The sequence below is a fragment of the Pteropus medius genome, unplaced genomic scaffold, assembly GCF_902729225.1.
Source record: "Pteropus medius unplaced genomic scaffold, Ma_sr-lr_union100, whole genome shotgun sequence".
NCBI classification, from domain to species: domain Eukaryota; kingdom Metazoa; phylum Chordata; class Mammalia; order Chiroptera; family Pteropodidae; genus Pteropus; species Pteropus medius.
The window spans coordinates 404,184-420,868 of NW_024354501.1; the positions used below are offsets into that span (position 1 = coordinate 404,184).

Consider the following 16,685-nt stretch of genomic DNA (forward strand, 5'->3'; position numbering starts at 1 on the left):
GTGGTTACAGGGGGGAAGGGAGCGGGTGGGTAATGAACAGGATAAAGAGGGTCAAATATAGGGTGACAGATGGGACTAGACTTGGGGCAGCGAGCACATGATTGAGGATCCAGATGTCGCACTATAATTTTGTACACCTGAAATTTATATAATGTCATTAGCCATGTGACCCTAATAAATTTAGTAGTAATAATAAAACTCCCAACAGAGAAAAGTCTAGGTTTCGCCAGTAAAATGTACCACGCATTAAAAGAAGTAACACTAATTCTGAAACTCTTGCAAAAAACTGAAGAGACAGAACTCTCGAACCCGTTATATGAGGCCAGCAACAGATAAGGATACTCTTAGAAAATAAACTAACTACAGACCAATATCCCTGTTAAATTTAGATACGAGAGTTTATAACAATATTAGAAAATGAAATTCAACAGCATATTGAAAGAATCGTGCACCGCGATCAAGTGGGATTTAGTCCAGGATGACAGTATAATTCATCATCACAAATCAATAAATATGATACACTACATAAATAGAATAAAAGGTAAAAATCACATGGTCATATAGATGCAGAAAATGCATTCATTCTTTCATGATAAAAATAACACCCTTTCATGAAAAAAAATAAATCCTTTTAAGATAAAAACGCTTAACGAATTGGATATAAAAGGAACATATTTCAACTTAATAATGACGATATATGAAAAGACCAGCGCTAACATCATAATCAACAGTGAAAGGTTGAAGGCTTTTGCTGTAAGGTGAGGAATAAGATAAGTACTGGATGTCATAGCCAGAGAAATCAGGCGAGGGAGAAAAGGCATCCACATCAGGAAGAAAGAAGTAAAATCGTCTTTCTTTTCAGATGATATGATCTTATATATAGAATATCCTAAAGACGCCACCAGCACCTGTTAGAACTAATCAGTAAATTCAGTAAAGCTGCAGGATACAAAGCATACGGAAATCAGTTGCATTTTTATGCACTAAAACCAAAATATCCCGAAAAAGAAAGAAAACGATATCATTTACAATAGCACCAAAACCAAAACAATCCTATACTTTGTTTGGAACCACAAAAGACCCCGAAAGAGCCAAAGAAATCACGATAAAAAAAGAACAAAGCTGGAGGCATCGCATTTCCAGATAGCAAATACACCACGACGCTACAGTAATCAAAGCAGCATGGTACTGACTCAATACAGTCAATTAATATTTGACAGAGGAACCAAGAATACTGATTAGGAAAAAGACAGTCTCTCCAATAAACAATGTTGGGAAAACTGTAAAATTGCATGATAAGAATGAAATTGGCTCTCTATCTTGTACTGCTCACAAAAATTAACTCGAAATAGATCAAAGACTCGAACATAGGCCTGACCATTAAACTCTAGAAAAAACAAAGGGGAAAAGCTCCTTGACTTTGATCTTGGCAACGTTTTTATTTAGATTTGCAATAAGAGAAAAATTAATAAATGGGACTACATCAAAGTAAAGTGCTTGTGCACATCAAAAGAAACAATTATTAAAACTAAAAGGTAAGCAGCGGAATGAGAGAAAAATATTTGCAAATCATATATCTGATAAGGGGTTATTTTCCAAAACCTATAAAGAACTCATGCAACTCAGGAGCAAAAAAGAAATGATCCAATTTAAAAACAGGCAGAGAAACTGAAAAGACATTTTTCCAAAGAAGACAAAATGGTCAACAGGTACCTGACAAGGTGCTCGATGTCACTAAGCATCGGGGAAATGCAAATCGAAAGCACAGTGGGATGTCATCCCACACCTGTCAGAACGGCCGTCATCAGTAATCAGCAGACAAGTGTCGGTGAGGATGTGGACAAAGGGGAGCCTCGTACGCTGTGGAAAGCAGTGTGGAGGGCACCTCGAAAAATTACAAATAGAGCTAACGACCCGGCAATTCCACGTTTGGGTCGTTATCCGACAAAACCAAAATCAATATCTCAAAGAGCTGTCTGCACTCCCCATGTTCACTGCACCGTTATTCACAACATACAAAAACACACTAAGTGGCCACCAGTGGGTGGATGGATAGGGAAGACATGGTACATACATACGCCAGACTGTTACTCAGCCACAAGAAAGAGAGCTTCCCATTTGTGACAGGATGGATGAGACTGGAAGGCATTATGCTACATAACATAAGTCAGACAGAGAAAGACAAATGCCATGTGATAGCACTTACATGTGGAATCTTAAAAAGCTGAACTGATACACATAAAGAGTAGAAGATGGCGGAGCTGGTGACCATGGTGCCACCTCCCCCCACAACCACCTCAGCACCATAGCTAAACCATAGAACCGTCACTGAGGACCACCCGAGATCTATGGAACAGAATCCTACAACTGGAGACACGCGGAAGAGGCCACCTCGAGACTGGCAGGAGGGCAGAGACACAGAACGAGCTGCTCTCACACCCACGTGAGGTGGCTGAGCATCAGGAGGGAAGTCTCAGCTGCAGAGGTCCCCCCGGAGGAGCGAGGGGTCCCGGCCCCACACCAGGCTCCTAGCCTAGGGTGCCAGTGTCGGAGACAGGCGTTCCCACAACCTCTGCCGTGAAAATCAGCAGGGATGGTGGCCGAGTGATACAGACGGCAGCCGGAGTGCTGGGCGCCCTCTGCAAGGGCCCGCGTGGACTCAGCGCTGACGGACGCTCTCGCTCCGATTCCAGCGCTGGGGACGCAGCTCGACAGGCGCAGGGACACTCGGGGAGGGACCGAGATGTCTGCTTCAGGGCGAGGGCTGGAGGGGCAGCTTCTCTGGGACAGAAGTGCTGGCAGAGGCCACTGTCACTCCGTTGGGCCCTCCTCCCACCCAGCCTGCACGGCAGCCGGCACCATACTGAGTGTCCCTCAGCCTGGCCGATGCGCTCGCCCCGCCCACATGACTCCGAGGCCCCGCCCCTCCCACGTGTGGGCCCCCAAGCCGCCTCCAGTGGCTTTTCCGTGGAAATGGTGTGTCTTGGCTCATGTTGCGAACTTTCCTAAAATCTCTGAAAGGCCCACAAACCCCAGACAAGCAGCATCTGGCCTCCGCGGGCCCCGCACCTCTCGCTGAGCAGCCCCCAGCCCGGCACTAGCGGCAGAGGCCTCGGTTCGCATCTTAGCCTCTCCCAGGTGCCTCCAAGCCCGGCACAAGTGGCAACCATGTGCAGATCACTCTGTAGCTCAGACCAGGTGGCCCTAGGCAGGCACAGGCAGCAGCTGACCTTGGCCCCACAAAGCCTCCAGAACCCACATAGCTGGCAGCCAGCTTCAGACCACACCAGAGCCTCACCCAACCACCTCCACAAACGACACCCCCAAAAGGCAGACTGGGCAGGCACCAGAGCGCAGCTATAGCAAATCTGCTCCGCAGGATCCGCCCTGCACAGCAGCTCACAGTCACGGCCAGTCCTCACGACCATCGGCCCGAGGGTCAGTCCCTCCCACCGACGTGCCAACAGCAACCAAAGCTCAACTACAACAGGAGGGCACGCGCAGCCCACACCAGGGACACCCCTGGAAGCGGTACATATATACACTGGAATATTACTCAGCCATAAAAAAGAATGAAATCTTGCCATCTGCACCAACGTGGATGGACCTAGAAGGTATTACACTGAGTGAAATAAGTCAGATGAAGACAAATACCACACGATCTCACTTATATGTGTAATCTAAGAAATGAAATCAATGAAAAATAAAACAGAAACAAACTAGTAGCCACTAGTAGCCACTAAACATTTCGATGGTTGCCAGGTGGGAGGGGCGTCGGAAGGGTGAGTGAACAAGAGATAGAGAGGTGAGAACCAGAAGTTACGAAACCCTCCCAGGGACGTGAGGCGCAGCCCAGGGAAAGCGGCCACTGACACCGCGATTCCTGTGTGGTGTCCGACGGGGGCCAGATTTATCAGGGCGATCACTTCACAAGTTATACGTCTCATCGCTATGTCACCTGAAACTAATGTATTATATGTCGACTCTAACTGAAAAATACAAATTATTAAAAAGGAAACAGAGCACCAGGGACGGGGGTGGGGCGTTGAGGAAATGGGGAGAAATTACTCAGACGAATGAGTTCCAGGGCTCTAAGTACGGCACAGCGGTTATGGTTAATAATACTATATGATGTACTTGAAAGCATCTGAGACCTTCCAGACGTTCAATCGAAAACGGTCTCACCACGAAAAGGAAGTGGTAATTATGACGCGACGGAGGTATTAGCTGATGCCACAGTATAGTCATTTTGCAAAATACCAAACTATTTTAAGATTTCGTTGACGTCAGAGGACTCCTGTGTCCGTCACCCCTTCTTCACATGTCACAGCAGGAAGCAGCTGGCTACTGCTGGGCCCTGTGCCACGTGGACAGCCATGACCAGTGGAAATACGACCCTAGGACATGTGTCTGCTTCTCTCGGGCTGGGCCAGAATTCCAGCTGAACTGTCTGTGATGACACACCGTCCTATATCTGTGCCCGACGCTGCGGCCACTCCCCACCAATTAGAAAAATGGAACGAGCGTAGACAGGCGTGCGTGGCGTTTGGCTGTGTGGACGTGTGACTCCATGTGTTCATCCTCACCTGCTTTGGTGGCCCCAGGTGTCGACGGGGATGACAGTGGTGCTAACGCCTTGGTGTGGCCAGGGTTGGGCGAGTTTCTGTATTTCTAAAGCACCTGGCCCAGAAAAAAGGCCGTGGCGATTTTGAAAACAATGGGCAGATCAGCACAGAAACCTGAGTTTTGAGAACGTTCGTGAAGTCCCTCCAGCTGGGGCCTGAGGAAGGAGGTGGCCTGGAGCCAGAAAAGGCTGCCTCCTTCGTCCCGCGAGTGTTCATTCCACCACAGAGGGGCAGTTAGGTCCTCCAGGCCACGCGCCCAGGAGCCTGGCGTGGCGGTGACACCGTCTGAGCAAGGCTCACAGTCCGTCTCCGCAGATCCGCGGATGCGCAGTTCACCCAGGAGATCAATCAAATGCACTGTGGTGAGCGCCAAAGCCAGGATCACTCACTCGGGGGCGCTGCGGAGCAAAGGGGACCCGGCGCTGAGCCCGGTGACGGCAGGGGACAGGGAGCAGGAGCCTTCAGGAAGACGTCTTGGAGAAGTGTGCGTTTCCAGTGAGTGCGGGGTTTCCAGTGAGGGCCGTGGGTGTGCAGGGAAGGAGGGGGAGGCAGGGACGGGGCCACCTGCCACCCGCGAGCCGGTTCCACGTCCCGCATCAGAACTAAGGCCGTTCGTTTGAGCCAGGGACATGTGCTCTTGGGAGACTCACAGTCCAGGGGGGAGGAAGAAACCCAATGTCATCAGCACGTTTTCAGCCGACAGATCCGCGGCTGATCGCGGGTCACGCAGCAGAACAGGCTGAGGCGTCACTTCCGTTCTCGTGCATCAGGTGTCGGGGCGGGAGGACCAGACACCGTCCCCAGCCCCCCCGGCAGTGGGGGTGGGATGGCCACAGAGCTTTCCAGGAGGACGACCGTGCGGAAACCTCCTCTCCGGGCCAACTCCTGGAATTTACCCTAAGGACGTATTTACGTGCTCCCATGACAACCTTGTCTGTCACAGAGGAAAAGGGATGGCTGTGACATCCCTTCTGTGAGAGGCTCTGTAATGACAGCACAGCCACCCGGTGGAACCCGAGGGGTCGCCGAGTTCAGCGAGGTCGGATGGCGGGGAAAAGGGTTTTCCGTGTGGTTTGGATGATAAAGCTCCTTACGAAGCAGCCGTCGGAGGATGAGACTGCCCCCCACACGCGTGTGCAGCGCGCCCGTGTGCCCACCCGCGAACGCATGTGAGGGTGCACGCCGAATCACTGACGCCGATTCTCACGGAGCTGCCGTTACCACCACCGCAATTTCGTGCCTGGTGATTTTCCTGTTTCACAAATGTTTTAAATCATGTTTTGAGTCCTGTCATTCAAATGACTGGTATGTGAAAAAATGATGAGGTTTAGCCAATATATCTGTTGGTGTCGTTTTTTAACCAGATCCTGGTGTGACAAATACTTAGAGATAATTATAGATACAGATACAGACAGATATGATGTTGCTATGCAGATAGAGACATGACATACGTGTAGATATAGATGCAGATACAGGTGTGACACAGATATGATGTGAACATAGATGCAGATAAAGACTTGATACAGATACCGACAAAGATGCGACGTAGAAACACACGTAGCAGCTTCTGTACGGGAACACGCTTAGGCACACCAGGTCCTAGAAAGACCCCTCGCTACGTATGTGTGATGTGTCTCAAGCAGATCGCCCGCCGACCGCACATGTGTAACGCACACATCCACACACGGCCCACCTGCCCAGTGCTCTCGGCTCAGGCCTAACTCGGGGTCACCACGCGGGCGCCACGCACAGTGAGCCTGTGCTGCCCCCCTGTGGCCAGACAAGGGAAAGACGCCTGTGCCAGCGGCTGCCAAGGGAGCAGAGTCCCCAGGCCTGCAGCTGGAGGGCTGAGAGGGAATCACACACACACGCACATGCACACACGCACACGCACACTCACTCACACGCACGCATGCACACGCACGCACACGCACGCACACGCCACCAAAGCGGACTCTGAGACGTGTGAGTGAAACGACCGAGGACTCATCACCACCGCACGCGGAGTGTGCGCCTGACGCGCGTCGGCCGAACGCTGTTCGCGTCCCCTCCCCGCAAAATAGAACCGTGTCCCAACGAGGCCCGGCTGCCCCTCTTTCTGCTTTTGCTGAGAAGCTGGTCGTTTCACTGAGATCCTATAAAGAAGGGACCTGAAACTGCGCACCGCCTCCGAGCGAGCGCCCAGGGCCTCAGCCACGCGCCTGGCGAGCAGAGGTCCCCACGGCCAGGGATTTCTCTGGAGTCACCTGTGTAAAGAGTTCCATCGCTGTCCTTCTGAGCTGGGCCTTTGCATGCTGCCTTCGATGGCTTCTGGAGCGGAGTGGAATGTTACATAAATAGATCCTATCCGTGTATAACCATCTCTACAGAGCTGCTTTTTAAAAGCGGGTGACGGTACTTTCTCCGATGTTTCTAGACGCTTGTCCCAGGTTAAAGCTGCATCACCTGATCCCTAGTTTGTGCTACGCTTTCGTGTTTCATCTTTTTAATTATGTTCCGAGTCTGATAAATTGAAAAATGGTTCAATTTGAAAATGCACAGAGTTTTTATGTTTCTTCCATTGCTCAGGGTCATCAGTAAGATCGTAATAGAAACCTCTGTGCATAAAGCTGATCCCATATTCCTAAGTATCTCCCTAGGGGGGCATTCCGGGGGAATTTGGGGGTTCTGGAACATCCCTGGCTTTACGAGGCCGCGGGGTGGCGCCAGGCGCTGAATGGAGCCACGGGGTTGCCCATGGGGGGGTGAGGGCGCTGGCTGCCCTCAGCGGCGTCCCTGGCAGCTCTGCCGGCATCTCGCCGTCTAGGATGAACCAGCAGGTGCACAAGCTGTGAAACTCCAGCCGTCGCTCTAGCAACACCGTGACTTCCAGGTGGAGCTTCCCACTTTGCAGAGGTCATGACAACAGGAGAAGGGAACCGTCATCAGCTCGCCATGCCCCGCAGCCATGGGGACACCCGCCGCTGGCCCTCGTCCCACTGGGTGGGACACCGAACGGGCAGGATGTCCAAACAGGTGCTGTGTGTGTGACCACACACGGCCCACTTGCTCAGTGCTCTCGGCTGAGGCCTAACTGGGAGTCACCAGGCGGGCACCATGCACAATGAGCCTGCGCTGCCCCCCTGTGGCCAGCCGAGGAAAGGACGCCTGTGCCAGCAGCTGGGAACGGAGCTGAGTCCCCAGGCCTGCAGCTGGAGGGCTGAGACGGAATCACACACACACGCACATGCACACACACACACAGACACACACACACACACAGACACACACACACACACAGACACACACACACACACAGACACACACACACAGAGACACACATGCACACACACACATAGCATACACATGTGCACGGCACACATGAGCACACACATGCACAGATATGCATTGGCCACTCACATGTATGCATTACTGTACACACGCACACGCAATACATGCACGCACATGTATGCACACACACAGACATACACGCACACACATGCACAAGACATGCACATGCACACACAGACACAGAGAGACACACATGCATGCACACACGCACACACACACATACATTAGCACATGTATGCGCACACACAGATGCGACACACACGCACGCATAATATGAGCACACATGCACAGACATGCATACACACACACGCATGCACACGCATAATACCCACGTTACACACGCGACACAAGACAAAGACAGATGCACCTTACATGTACACATTTATTACGTACATATGCACACTACACACAGGGTATGCATTACGTGACATTAAGATTACGCATGCATGTACAAGTGCACGCACATGCACACATGCACACGCACGCAGGCACACACACACGCGCGCCAGCACGGCTGGCTCAGAGAGACGAGAGTGAAACGACCGAGGACTCGTCACCGCCACACGCGGAGTGTGGGCCTCACACGCGTCGGCCGAACGCTGTCCGCGTCCCCTCCCCGCAAACAACAGCGTGCTTCCCACTTACGACGGACGTCTACACGGGGCGTAAAGAACCGTGCAAGCACGCCTTCCCCGAAGAGCGAACGGCGTGGGGCACACACTGCGAGAAAGCGACCCAGCCACGCGGCACGTGCGGCCCCGCTCTGCCCAGCTCTGTCCCCAGCCCAGTGCCGTCGGCCACCTGCACAAGCACGGGCTGCAGGCGAGGACGCGGGGGTCTGGCAGATCCGTGCACCCGAGCAGAGCTCACCTTCTAGCAAGTTCTCTCTGGCCTGTGTGGTTTTCACACGAGAGACGGCAGGGACCTGCTATGCTGCCCGGGCCGGGTGTCCCCTGCTGCATCGTCACAGTGTGCCCCTCCAGAGGTGGCCCCCAGCGGCTCTGGCACGACCTGGGAGACGTGGGCACCTGTGCCTGGCTGCCCCACGATGGTCACCATGATGGTCACCGTGACACTATCATGGTCACCACGACACCACAATGGTCACCATGATGGTCACCACGACGCACGTGGTCGGCGAGGCCCACCTGGCGGACAGCTGTCCTCCCTACGTGCCCTGCGGTCCCAGCCCTGGGCTCTGCACCCCTCCCCTCTCTAGTCCACGGAGGAATCCCGGGGGCCCGCTGGGCGGAGGGTCCCCTGCGGGTGACAAAGCTGCCCTGCTGAACGTCGGAAGCCCGCGTCTGAGCCTGTCTCAGAAAAGAATTCCGCGTTTCTCTCTCCGAACGGGGCCTTTGCAATCCGCCTTCGATGGTGTCTGCAGCGCGATGGGACCGCACACAAGTGAATCCTACCCTCGCACTATAATCTGTGCGGAGCTACTTTTAAAAGCTGGAAAGAACGCTTTTTCAGATGTTTCTAGATGCTTGTCCCAGGTTAAAAGTGCATTACGTGATCCCTAGTTTGTGCTACATCTTTTTAATTAGGTTCCAAGTCTGAATAGAATTTAAAAATACGGGTTAATTGGAACAATGCACAGAGTTTTTATGTTTCTTCCATTGCTCAGTGTCATCAGTAAAATCGGAATAGAAACCTCTGTGCATAAAGGTGATCCCATATTCCTAAGTATCTCCCTAGGGGGGCATTCTGGGGGAATTTGGGGGTTCTGGCATATCCCTGGCTTTATGAGGCCGGTGGGGTGGCGCCAGGCGCTGAGCGGAGCCACGGGGCCACCCACGGCGGGCGAGGGTGCCGGCTGCGCCCAGCGGCGTCCCTGGCAGCAATGCCGGCATCTCGCCGTCTAGGATGAACCAGCAGGTGCACAAGCTGTGAAACTCCAGCCGTCGCTCTAGCGACACCGTGACTTCCGGGTGGAGCTTCCCACTTTGCAGAGGTCGTGACAACAGGAGAAGGGAACCGTCGTCAGCTTGCCATACCTCGCACCCACGGGGACACCCGCCGCTGGCCCTCGTCCCACTGTGCGGGAGACCGAACGGGCACTGTCCGATGATGCTGCACCCCTCCAATTCACGAATGTGCTGTATGAAACAAGGAGACCGTCCTGACCTGCGTACGCCCCGCTGCTCGTTAGCTGTGTGGCCTTGGCCTCTGTCCCTAACACCTCTGCTGGTGACGGCGTCAGCTCGGAGTCCGTCTGCGAAGGCGCCCGGTACGCAGACCCTGGTGAGGGCCCCCGGCTGCCCCACCCCCTTCTAAACGAGGGACCCGTCCCCGTCCTTGTCATCGGATGAGAGGATCCCACAGTCTTCAGCTGGAGACTCAGCCTCAGTGCCACAGCGACAGGAGCCAGGTGTGAATCGGGGCTCCAGTCCCCGGGTGCTGGGGGTGTTTGTCCTATGGACAGAGCGGGGCACACAGCAGGCCCGCGTGGCACCCGCACGGCGACGGCACCCAGCCGACCCGCCCCCCGCCGTGCGGACCCCTCGGCACCTCAGGCCAGGCTCGTCCGCACACCCACGCCCGCTCCCCGGGCAGAATGAGCTGCACGAGGTCAGGCGCAGCCTCCTGTCCCATGGGGTGACAACCAGTGACCCCTGCAATAGTCTTTGTCTTTCCGACGTGCGCCTCTGCATGGAGCAGGCAGCACCCCGCACTGATGCGATGGCCACAAGTCACTTCTACATCCATGGGTGACACCCGTCCGGGGTCAACACAGGGAGAAGGCCCACGCGTCAGAAACCGTCAGGGCTGTTACAAGAGGAATCGAGGCCTACGCTCAACCTGGCTGGGACGCAAGGTGTCAAACGGCCTCGGAGCACGTGTGACGACAGGCAGCTTCTGGTCCTCACCACTCTCCACAGAGTTAACTGTGCGGAATTATAAGGCGAAGGCAGAGATCCCAACAACACCGCGCGAACGCATGGGCTTCATAAAAAACTTGGCTTTAGTGCTTGTTAAAATATTTCGATTAAAAAAAATCTTTTCCGAAGTTGATGTAGGCCAACCACGAAAACCGAAAGGCTATAAAGGACCCTTTCTTGCGGATCGATTCATTGATTTACTCAGATGCAATGAATAATTCAGAATTAAAAAGTGACTACTGATCATTTCAAATTAGAAACACTGAAACTTCACCTCTGCATCGGAAAGTTATCAGAGCACAAGAGAAACAAGCTTTGAAAGCTTCGAAAGGCTGCGAGGGAGAAGCCTTCTGCTTAGGTTTTTCTCAGGAGCATTTCTGTGGCATAGACATTCCCGAAGGTGACGCCCTGGGCCCCAGGGACTCTGAGCAAATAAACAGACAACGAACGCCATGACCTGTATCAGCCGGGGACCCCGGGGGGCAGGCGCAGGGTAAAAAGCGCTCGTATACACACAGACACACTCACGCACGTACATCCACACACGCATGCACGCCATTGCACACACGCGACACGTGCACACCCACACTATCAATACTCACACACACACATGTATGCACATATGCACACCACATGTAATACTCATTACGACGAGATGTATGTATACACATCGCGACACCTATTATCAAAGACATTACTTCACGCGACGCATTCATTACATGCATGCACGACACACGCATGGTCATTACGGCTCATCGCGACACCCACGCGACACTACTTACGCACACACCCACAATTTCACACACACACATGCACATACACACGCATTACAACAAAGACACATGCATACATATGTAAATGCCTACCGCATTGCTGCACATGGCTGCCAAGACACACACACGCACACCCATGCCAAGTAATCCTCTGCTCTGGCCCGCGAGGGTCCTTCCAGGCGGGCGGGCTGTGCCTCGCAATTTGCCACTGCTGTCACCGCCAAAGTCTCCACTACCTTGCGAAACCCTGGAGCTCTATGATGCCCCTCACCAGTTGGGATGAGCCTTGTGATTGTGCCTCTTGCAATTCTCATGATGCTCCCCAACGCAGTCTCTGCACTGCTCCTCCTCCCTCTAATTTCAACTCCTTTGGGTGGATGTCCCCTCCTCCGCAGACTACTGCCCCCATACTGTTGTCCCCTAACACTGCTCCCTCCTGGGTTCCCATGATAACCCCTGCACTGCTCCCTGCTCCTCCACGGATGCTCCTGCTGAGTGCCACCCCCTCAGGTCCTCGCCTCGAGGTCCTCACATACGCTGCCCACGCTGCCTCCCTCCACCGCCTCACCGTGATGCTGGTGGGAGCAGCGTGTCTCTGCCTCCTCCAGTCAAGAAAGTAGCGAGTTGGTGAGCTCGCTAGTGCTGTGAGGACTCCTGTTGTTAGAAGACCGGAACTGTCCAGATCTTGCTGGCCAGCAGGTTGTTGAGCGGCAGACGCTGCATGGGGCCCTTGAACCGGAGCCGCTCGTCCTTCCAGCTTTGCCGGAAAAACACGTCGATGGTGTACTCCTAGGGCGAAGGGGGTGGCCGGTGACGCCGCGGCGGTGGCCCGGGCCCCCCCGGCCCTCCTGGGGGCTCCCACACACCTACCATTTCCGTGTCGGACACCGGGCCGAAGCTGGTGACGTAGATGTCGGTCCTCACCTGCGTGGTCCGCTCTGAAACACAGACGCGGTGCCTCGCCCGGGCTCGCCCGGGTCACCGGCCCCGGCCCCACGCCCTTGTCCGCTCACCGGTTTCACGCACAGGGACCAGGAGGTGGCCGTTATGTGCTCGGCTTGCCCGGCACAGAAGGCGGCCAACTGCTCCAACTGTGACGTGAAATGACGCGCCCGTGCCATCGAGAAAGGGACTCGGCTGGCACTGTGGTCCCGCCTGCTGGGGAGTCCGACCGTGGGGCCTTGGGTGGCTTTCCCACGCACCCAGCTTCAGCGTCCCCCTCAGTAAACCGGGAACAGTGCTCCCAGCGGCTTTGAGAGAAGCTGGACCCTTTGGGGCGTGGGTGCAGCCGAGGACGCATCCGCCATCAGAACGGTGGCCCCAGGCGGTCTCTGGAGAAACACAGTGTGAGCCTGCCCGGGGGACAGTGGCCTGGGGAGGAGGACGGAAGGCCGGCTGCACCTTGAATTGCTGGAAAGTTCTGTCATGGGAGACTCAGTTAAAATAACTGAAGACACAGGAAGCCGTAAAAGCAGCTACTCATGTCGGGGGAGACAGCGGCCAGGCCAGGACCCACCGAGCCCCTGTGAATGGATGACCGGAGGCCCCGTCGGAGCATGGGAGGCCGCCGTGCCCGCCCCGGACTGCCGGAAGGCGTGTGGGGCGCATGGGGCGCGGGGGCCGCTGGCTTTTCCCTCCCGGCCCCGGAGGCGGGGGCATTGTGTACACGCACGGCGTGCACTTGCGTGTGCACAGGCGTTTGTATGACGCTGCGTGGTTTCAGCGCCCGCGTCCCCCCTGAGATGCCAGCCCCGGCGGGTGACCCCCTGGCTCTCTGGCGCCCCCAGGGACCCGCCATTCAGGAGGGCAACGCGTGCTGGGTGCTGGGTGGCGCCGGCAGCCCCCGCTGTCTGCGCCCTGTGATTCTTGTGGGTGTGTTCAAAGGGGTGGGGACAGAACCCAGAGGGAGGGGCGGGGTGTCAAGGGGCCTTTGTGGACTTTTTTTGCTAAAAACGCAGAAACCGGCAATGCACGTGTCAAGGGGATCTCCCTGTTGAACGTGCGGATGATGGAGAAACGCTAAACGTTGTCCCACAGCAACGCGTCTGCCGGAGGCCTCGATCTCGCCTCCCGGAGCAAGTTCACGTGCGCCGCGTCACGGCTGGCTTAGAGCCGCAGGGCGGCTTAGAGCGGCGCCCGGCTCCCAGCACAAAATGAAGCTGTGCCCGCTGTGCCCCGAAAGCACACTTTGCCATCCACTTATTTTTATCAGCTTCCACGGGGGCAAAGTGAGTGCCGTGATGATGGCCCTCGTGAACAAATTAAATGTAATGTAGAGAGATGTAAAGGACAATTGCATCGAACAGCAGATTCTGCAAAGGACGTGCGCAGCTATCAGCAGGAGATGATTATGAATTATTTCTCAGCGTGCGGTAACCCCGGCGCCCGTCACCCCTAAGAAGTGGCTCCTCCTTCAGTGAGCCGGAGGGGACGTTGGGATTATGTGGGGGGAGGCAGTCTGCAGGGGCCACTTCCCCCAGCCGCCTGCATCTAGAAAATGGTAAGAAACGGTGCAGGAGCCTTGGCGACAGCCACCCGTCGGAGGTCTCAGCAGGGCGGCTCTCTCGGGCATTGTTTGGGCCACAAAAGACACGGGCTTGAGCTGAGGTCACGCTCCCCCTGGGCCCGCCGAGGACACACTCACCCCCGAGTCCTGGGCGCAGTCGGTTGTCATAGCCGTCCAGAAGCCCATCCAAAATCCTGGTGAAGATGGTGATGTTGTCATCTTTCACCGAACCGGTGGGCATCTGCGACAAGCTTTGCAACAGAGAAACACAGGGGTTCAAACTTGCGTTAGTTATTTCTTACACATTCTTCTCCAGATCTAGAAACCAGAGAATAAAACGGTGACTTGTTTTGGACGGAGGACGAGACCAGTCTATTCTGCCCTCTAGGGTATTGTTTGGCACAGAGAAGCCTTAACTCTTGGGTATCCAGAGAGGGTGACGGCTGTGGGCTGGTCACCCATCGACCTGACCGGGTGCCCCGAATCCACCCCTCCCCGGTTCCGAGGAGCCATTCGTGTCAATACTGCAGCCGTAAACAAACCGGCCACCGCACACGGATACGCGGAGCGCAGTTCGTTCCTGGGGAACTTCAGAAGTTTGCTTCCGACATGGAAAATCCGAGTCTTCACACCGTTAGTGTCACCTGCATTGGGTGATGGGGTGAGGGGGGACCCTTGGAGGACTATGCAAATTGAAAGATGAGGTCGGGTTTCTCCAACAACGTCACCGCATCTCTAACTGGGAGCATTTGCGCGGTGAGCATCGTGCCAGGGTGACGGAAATGATGGGGTGCGCGGCGTCTCCCTGTGCTTCCGCAGCCATCCGCTCTGCTCGCTGCCGGCGCACCCGGCTCAAGCCACAGCACGCGACGGGGGCCGTGCGTGGTGAAGCCCCGTCTGCAAACGCTGAGTGGGCTTTTTCTCGATGCCGCCCGCGCTCGGGAGACTGGGAGGCACAGCACTCCGAGCGTGTGACCCAACGGGTCGGACCCACAATCAAAGCCCAACCTTCCAGAAGCAAAGGCAGTCTGGTTTGTCCAATTCTGTCGGGTGACCCAGGCCCAGAGGGGGGTGAGAAAGTGCCCCAGGCAGACGTGGACAAACCGAGGAAGCCACCTGGGGAGAAAGGGTGTCACCGGTCCAGAAGTCGGTGACACACGGGAAGGGCGTGGACTCACAGCTGCTTTCAGACATGCAAACGGCGGGATTTAGACGTGTCGAGAACTTGACCTAGGCTGCGGGTCTGGCTTCGCGGGGACTTAGGCCGCCCAAAGCCGGCCATGGGGCCCAAGAAGTCAGCACCTTGGCAACGGAGCAGGCGGCTCCCGGAACCTTCCTGAGAGCTGGCCGCGTGGCTGTGGGCCGGGCTCTGGCCACGGCTCTGGCTCTTCCAGGAATCGGCTGAGAGCTGAGACCCAGGGGTGGACCCTGGGGGCAGAATCGACGTCCGCCTGCCTCACCCCGTTCTTGGAAAAGGGTCGCTGTCATCGACTGCATCGGAACAGATCAATTCTCTACCGGCGAAAGCGATTTCCTTCTGCACGAAGACAGAGTGTCGAGTTCTTTTGATCTAATTTCCACATCGCCGTGAACATGCGCACTCGACGAGCTAAACGCAGCCCTCTGAGTATGGAGCCCAGGGACGGTTTTTCGCTCTGTGACACAGTCTTTTAAAATATTAAATTCCCTTTTCCTGACATCCTTGTGGGACGAGGACGCAGCCTCGCAGACTTAATGCCCGGACACGGGGGTGGTTAGCATCGTCCTCTGGGGCCGCGAAGGGAATGGGGATGTTTTGTCCTTGCCCCGTTGCCTGACTATTGGTCACACAAATCTGGCCTCATCGTCCACTTCTCACGGTGTCCCTAACGCTTATCATTTTGCTTATTTTCTTCGAGACCATGTCCAAGTGTCTAATTTTCAGCAGGTGCTCGCTGGCTCAGTATCTTAGCATAGAGGTGGTCAGCGGGGCTGGGAGGGGGTGGTTGGGGACGAGCCGGCCGAGGGGACATGCAGCTGTCCCGCGGGGTGCAGCCGCTGGTCCCCCAGACTGTACCACACACTCGGAAGCTGCTCAGAGAGTGACTCCTACCTGTTATCACCACGAAAAATGAGGTGGTGATTATGAGACGTGATGGAGGTGTCGGCCAAGAGTAGTGGTGACCATACGGCGTGTATGAGACCCTAAACTTGCCCCCCGTTACATGTCAATTATGTCTCGATACACATTAAAAAATGAAGAATCACTATGAATTGGAAAACAAGAGGAGGCGGATCCTAACGTTTCCACCGCGTTTCTGCCCACGATTCCACTGTCGGCTGGGAGCTGTTCCGACATCACGCTAGACCCGGCCAGCGCCGAGGGCCAGGAGATGAAGACTCCATGGCCGCGTCGGCCCCGTGGCGTGTGGGGACACAGTGCAGCCGCGGGGACTGTCTCTAGGGACCCTGCACCCTCAGTCCTACTCAAGCATGCTCCCCTCACCGCCCTTCCTGTGGATGCTGTGCCCTTGACCCCACCGGGCAGCCTGACGGGGATCCCCCCCACCACGATAAAACCCAGGAGTCC

The 16,685-nt window shown here is 55.2% G+C and overlaps 1 protein-coding gene across 1 annotated transcript in view; it reads right to left on the reverse strand.

Annotated features, from left to right (window-relative positions):
- The window catches only part of GABRA5 (gamma-aminobutyric acid type A receptor subunit alpha5), a 45,321-nt gene that overhangs the window by 22,867 nt on the left and 5,769 nt on the right, over positions 1-16,685 (reverse strand). The window contains exons 2-5 of the mRNA XM_039853383.1: positions 14,255-14,367; positions 12,481-12,548; positions 12,286-12,399; positions 8,967-8,993 (exon numbers count right to left, since the gene is read on the reverse strand). Of these exons, the coding sequence (XP_039709317.1) occupies positions 8,967-8,993; positions 12,286-12,399; positions 12,481-12,548; positions 14,255-14,367 (322 nt within the window). The remainder of the gene's footprint in view (positions 1-8,966; positions 8,994-12,285; positions 12,400-12,480; positions 12,549-14,254; positions 14,368-16,685) is intronic.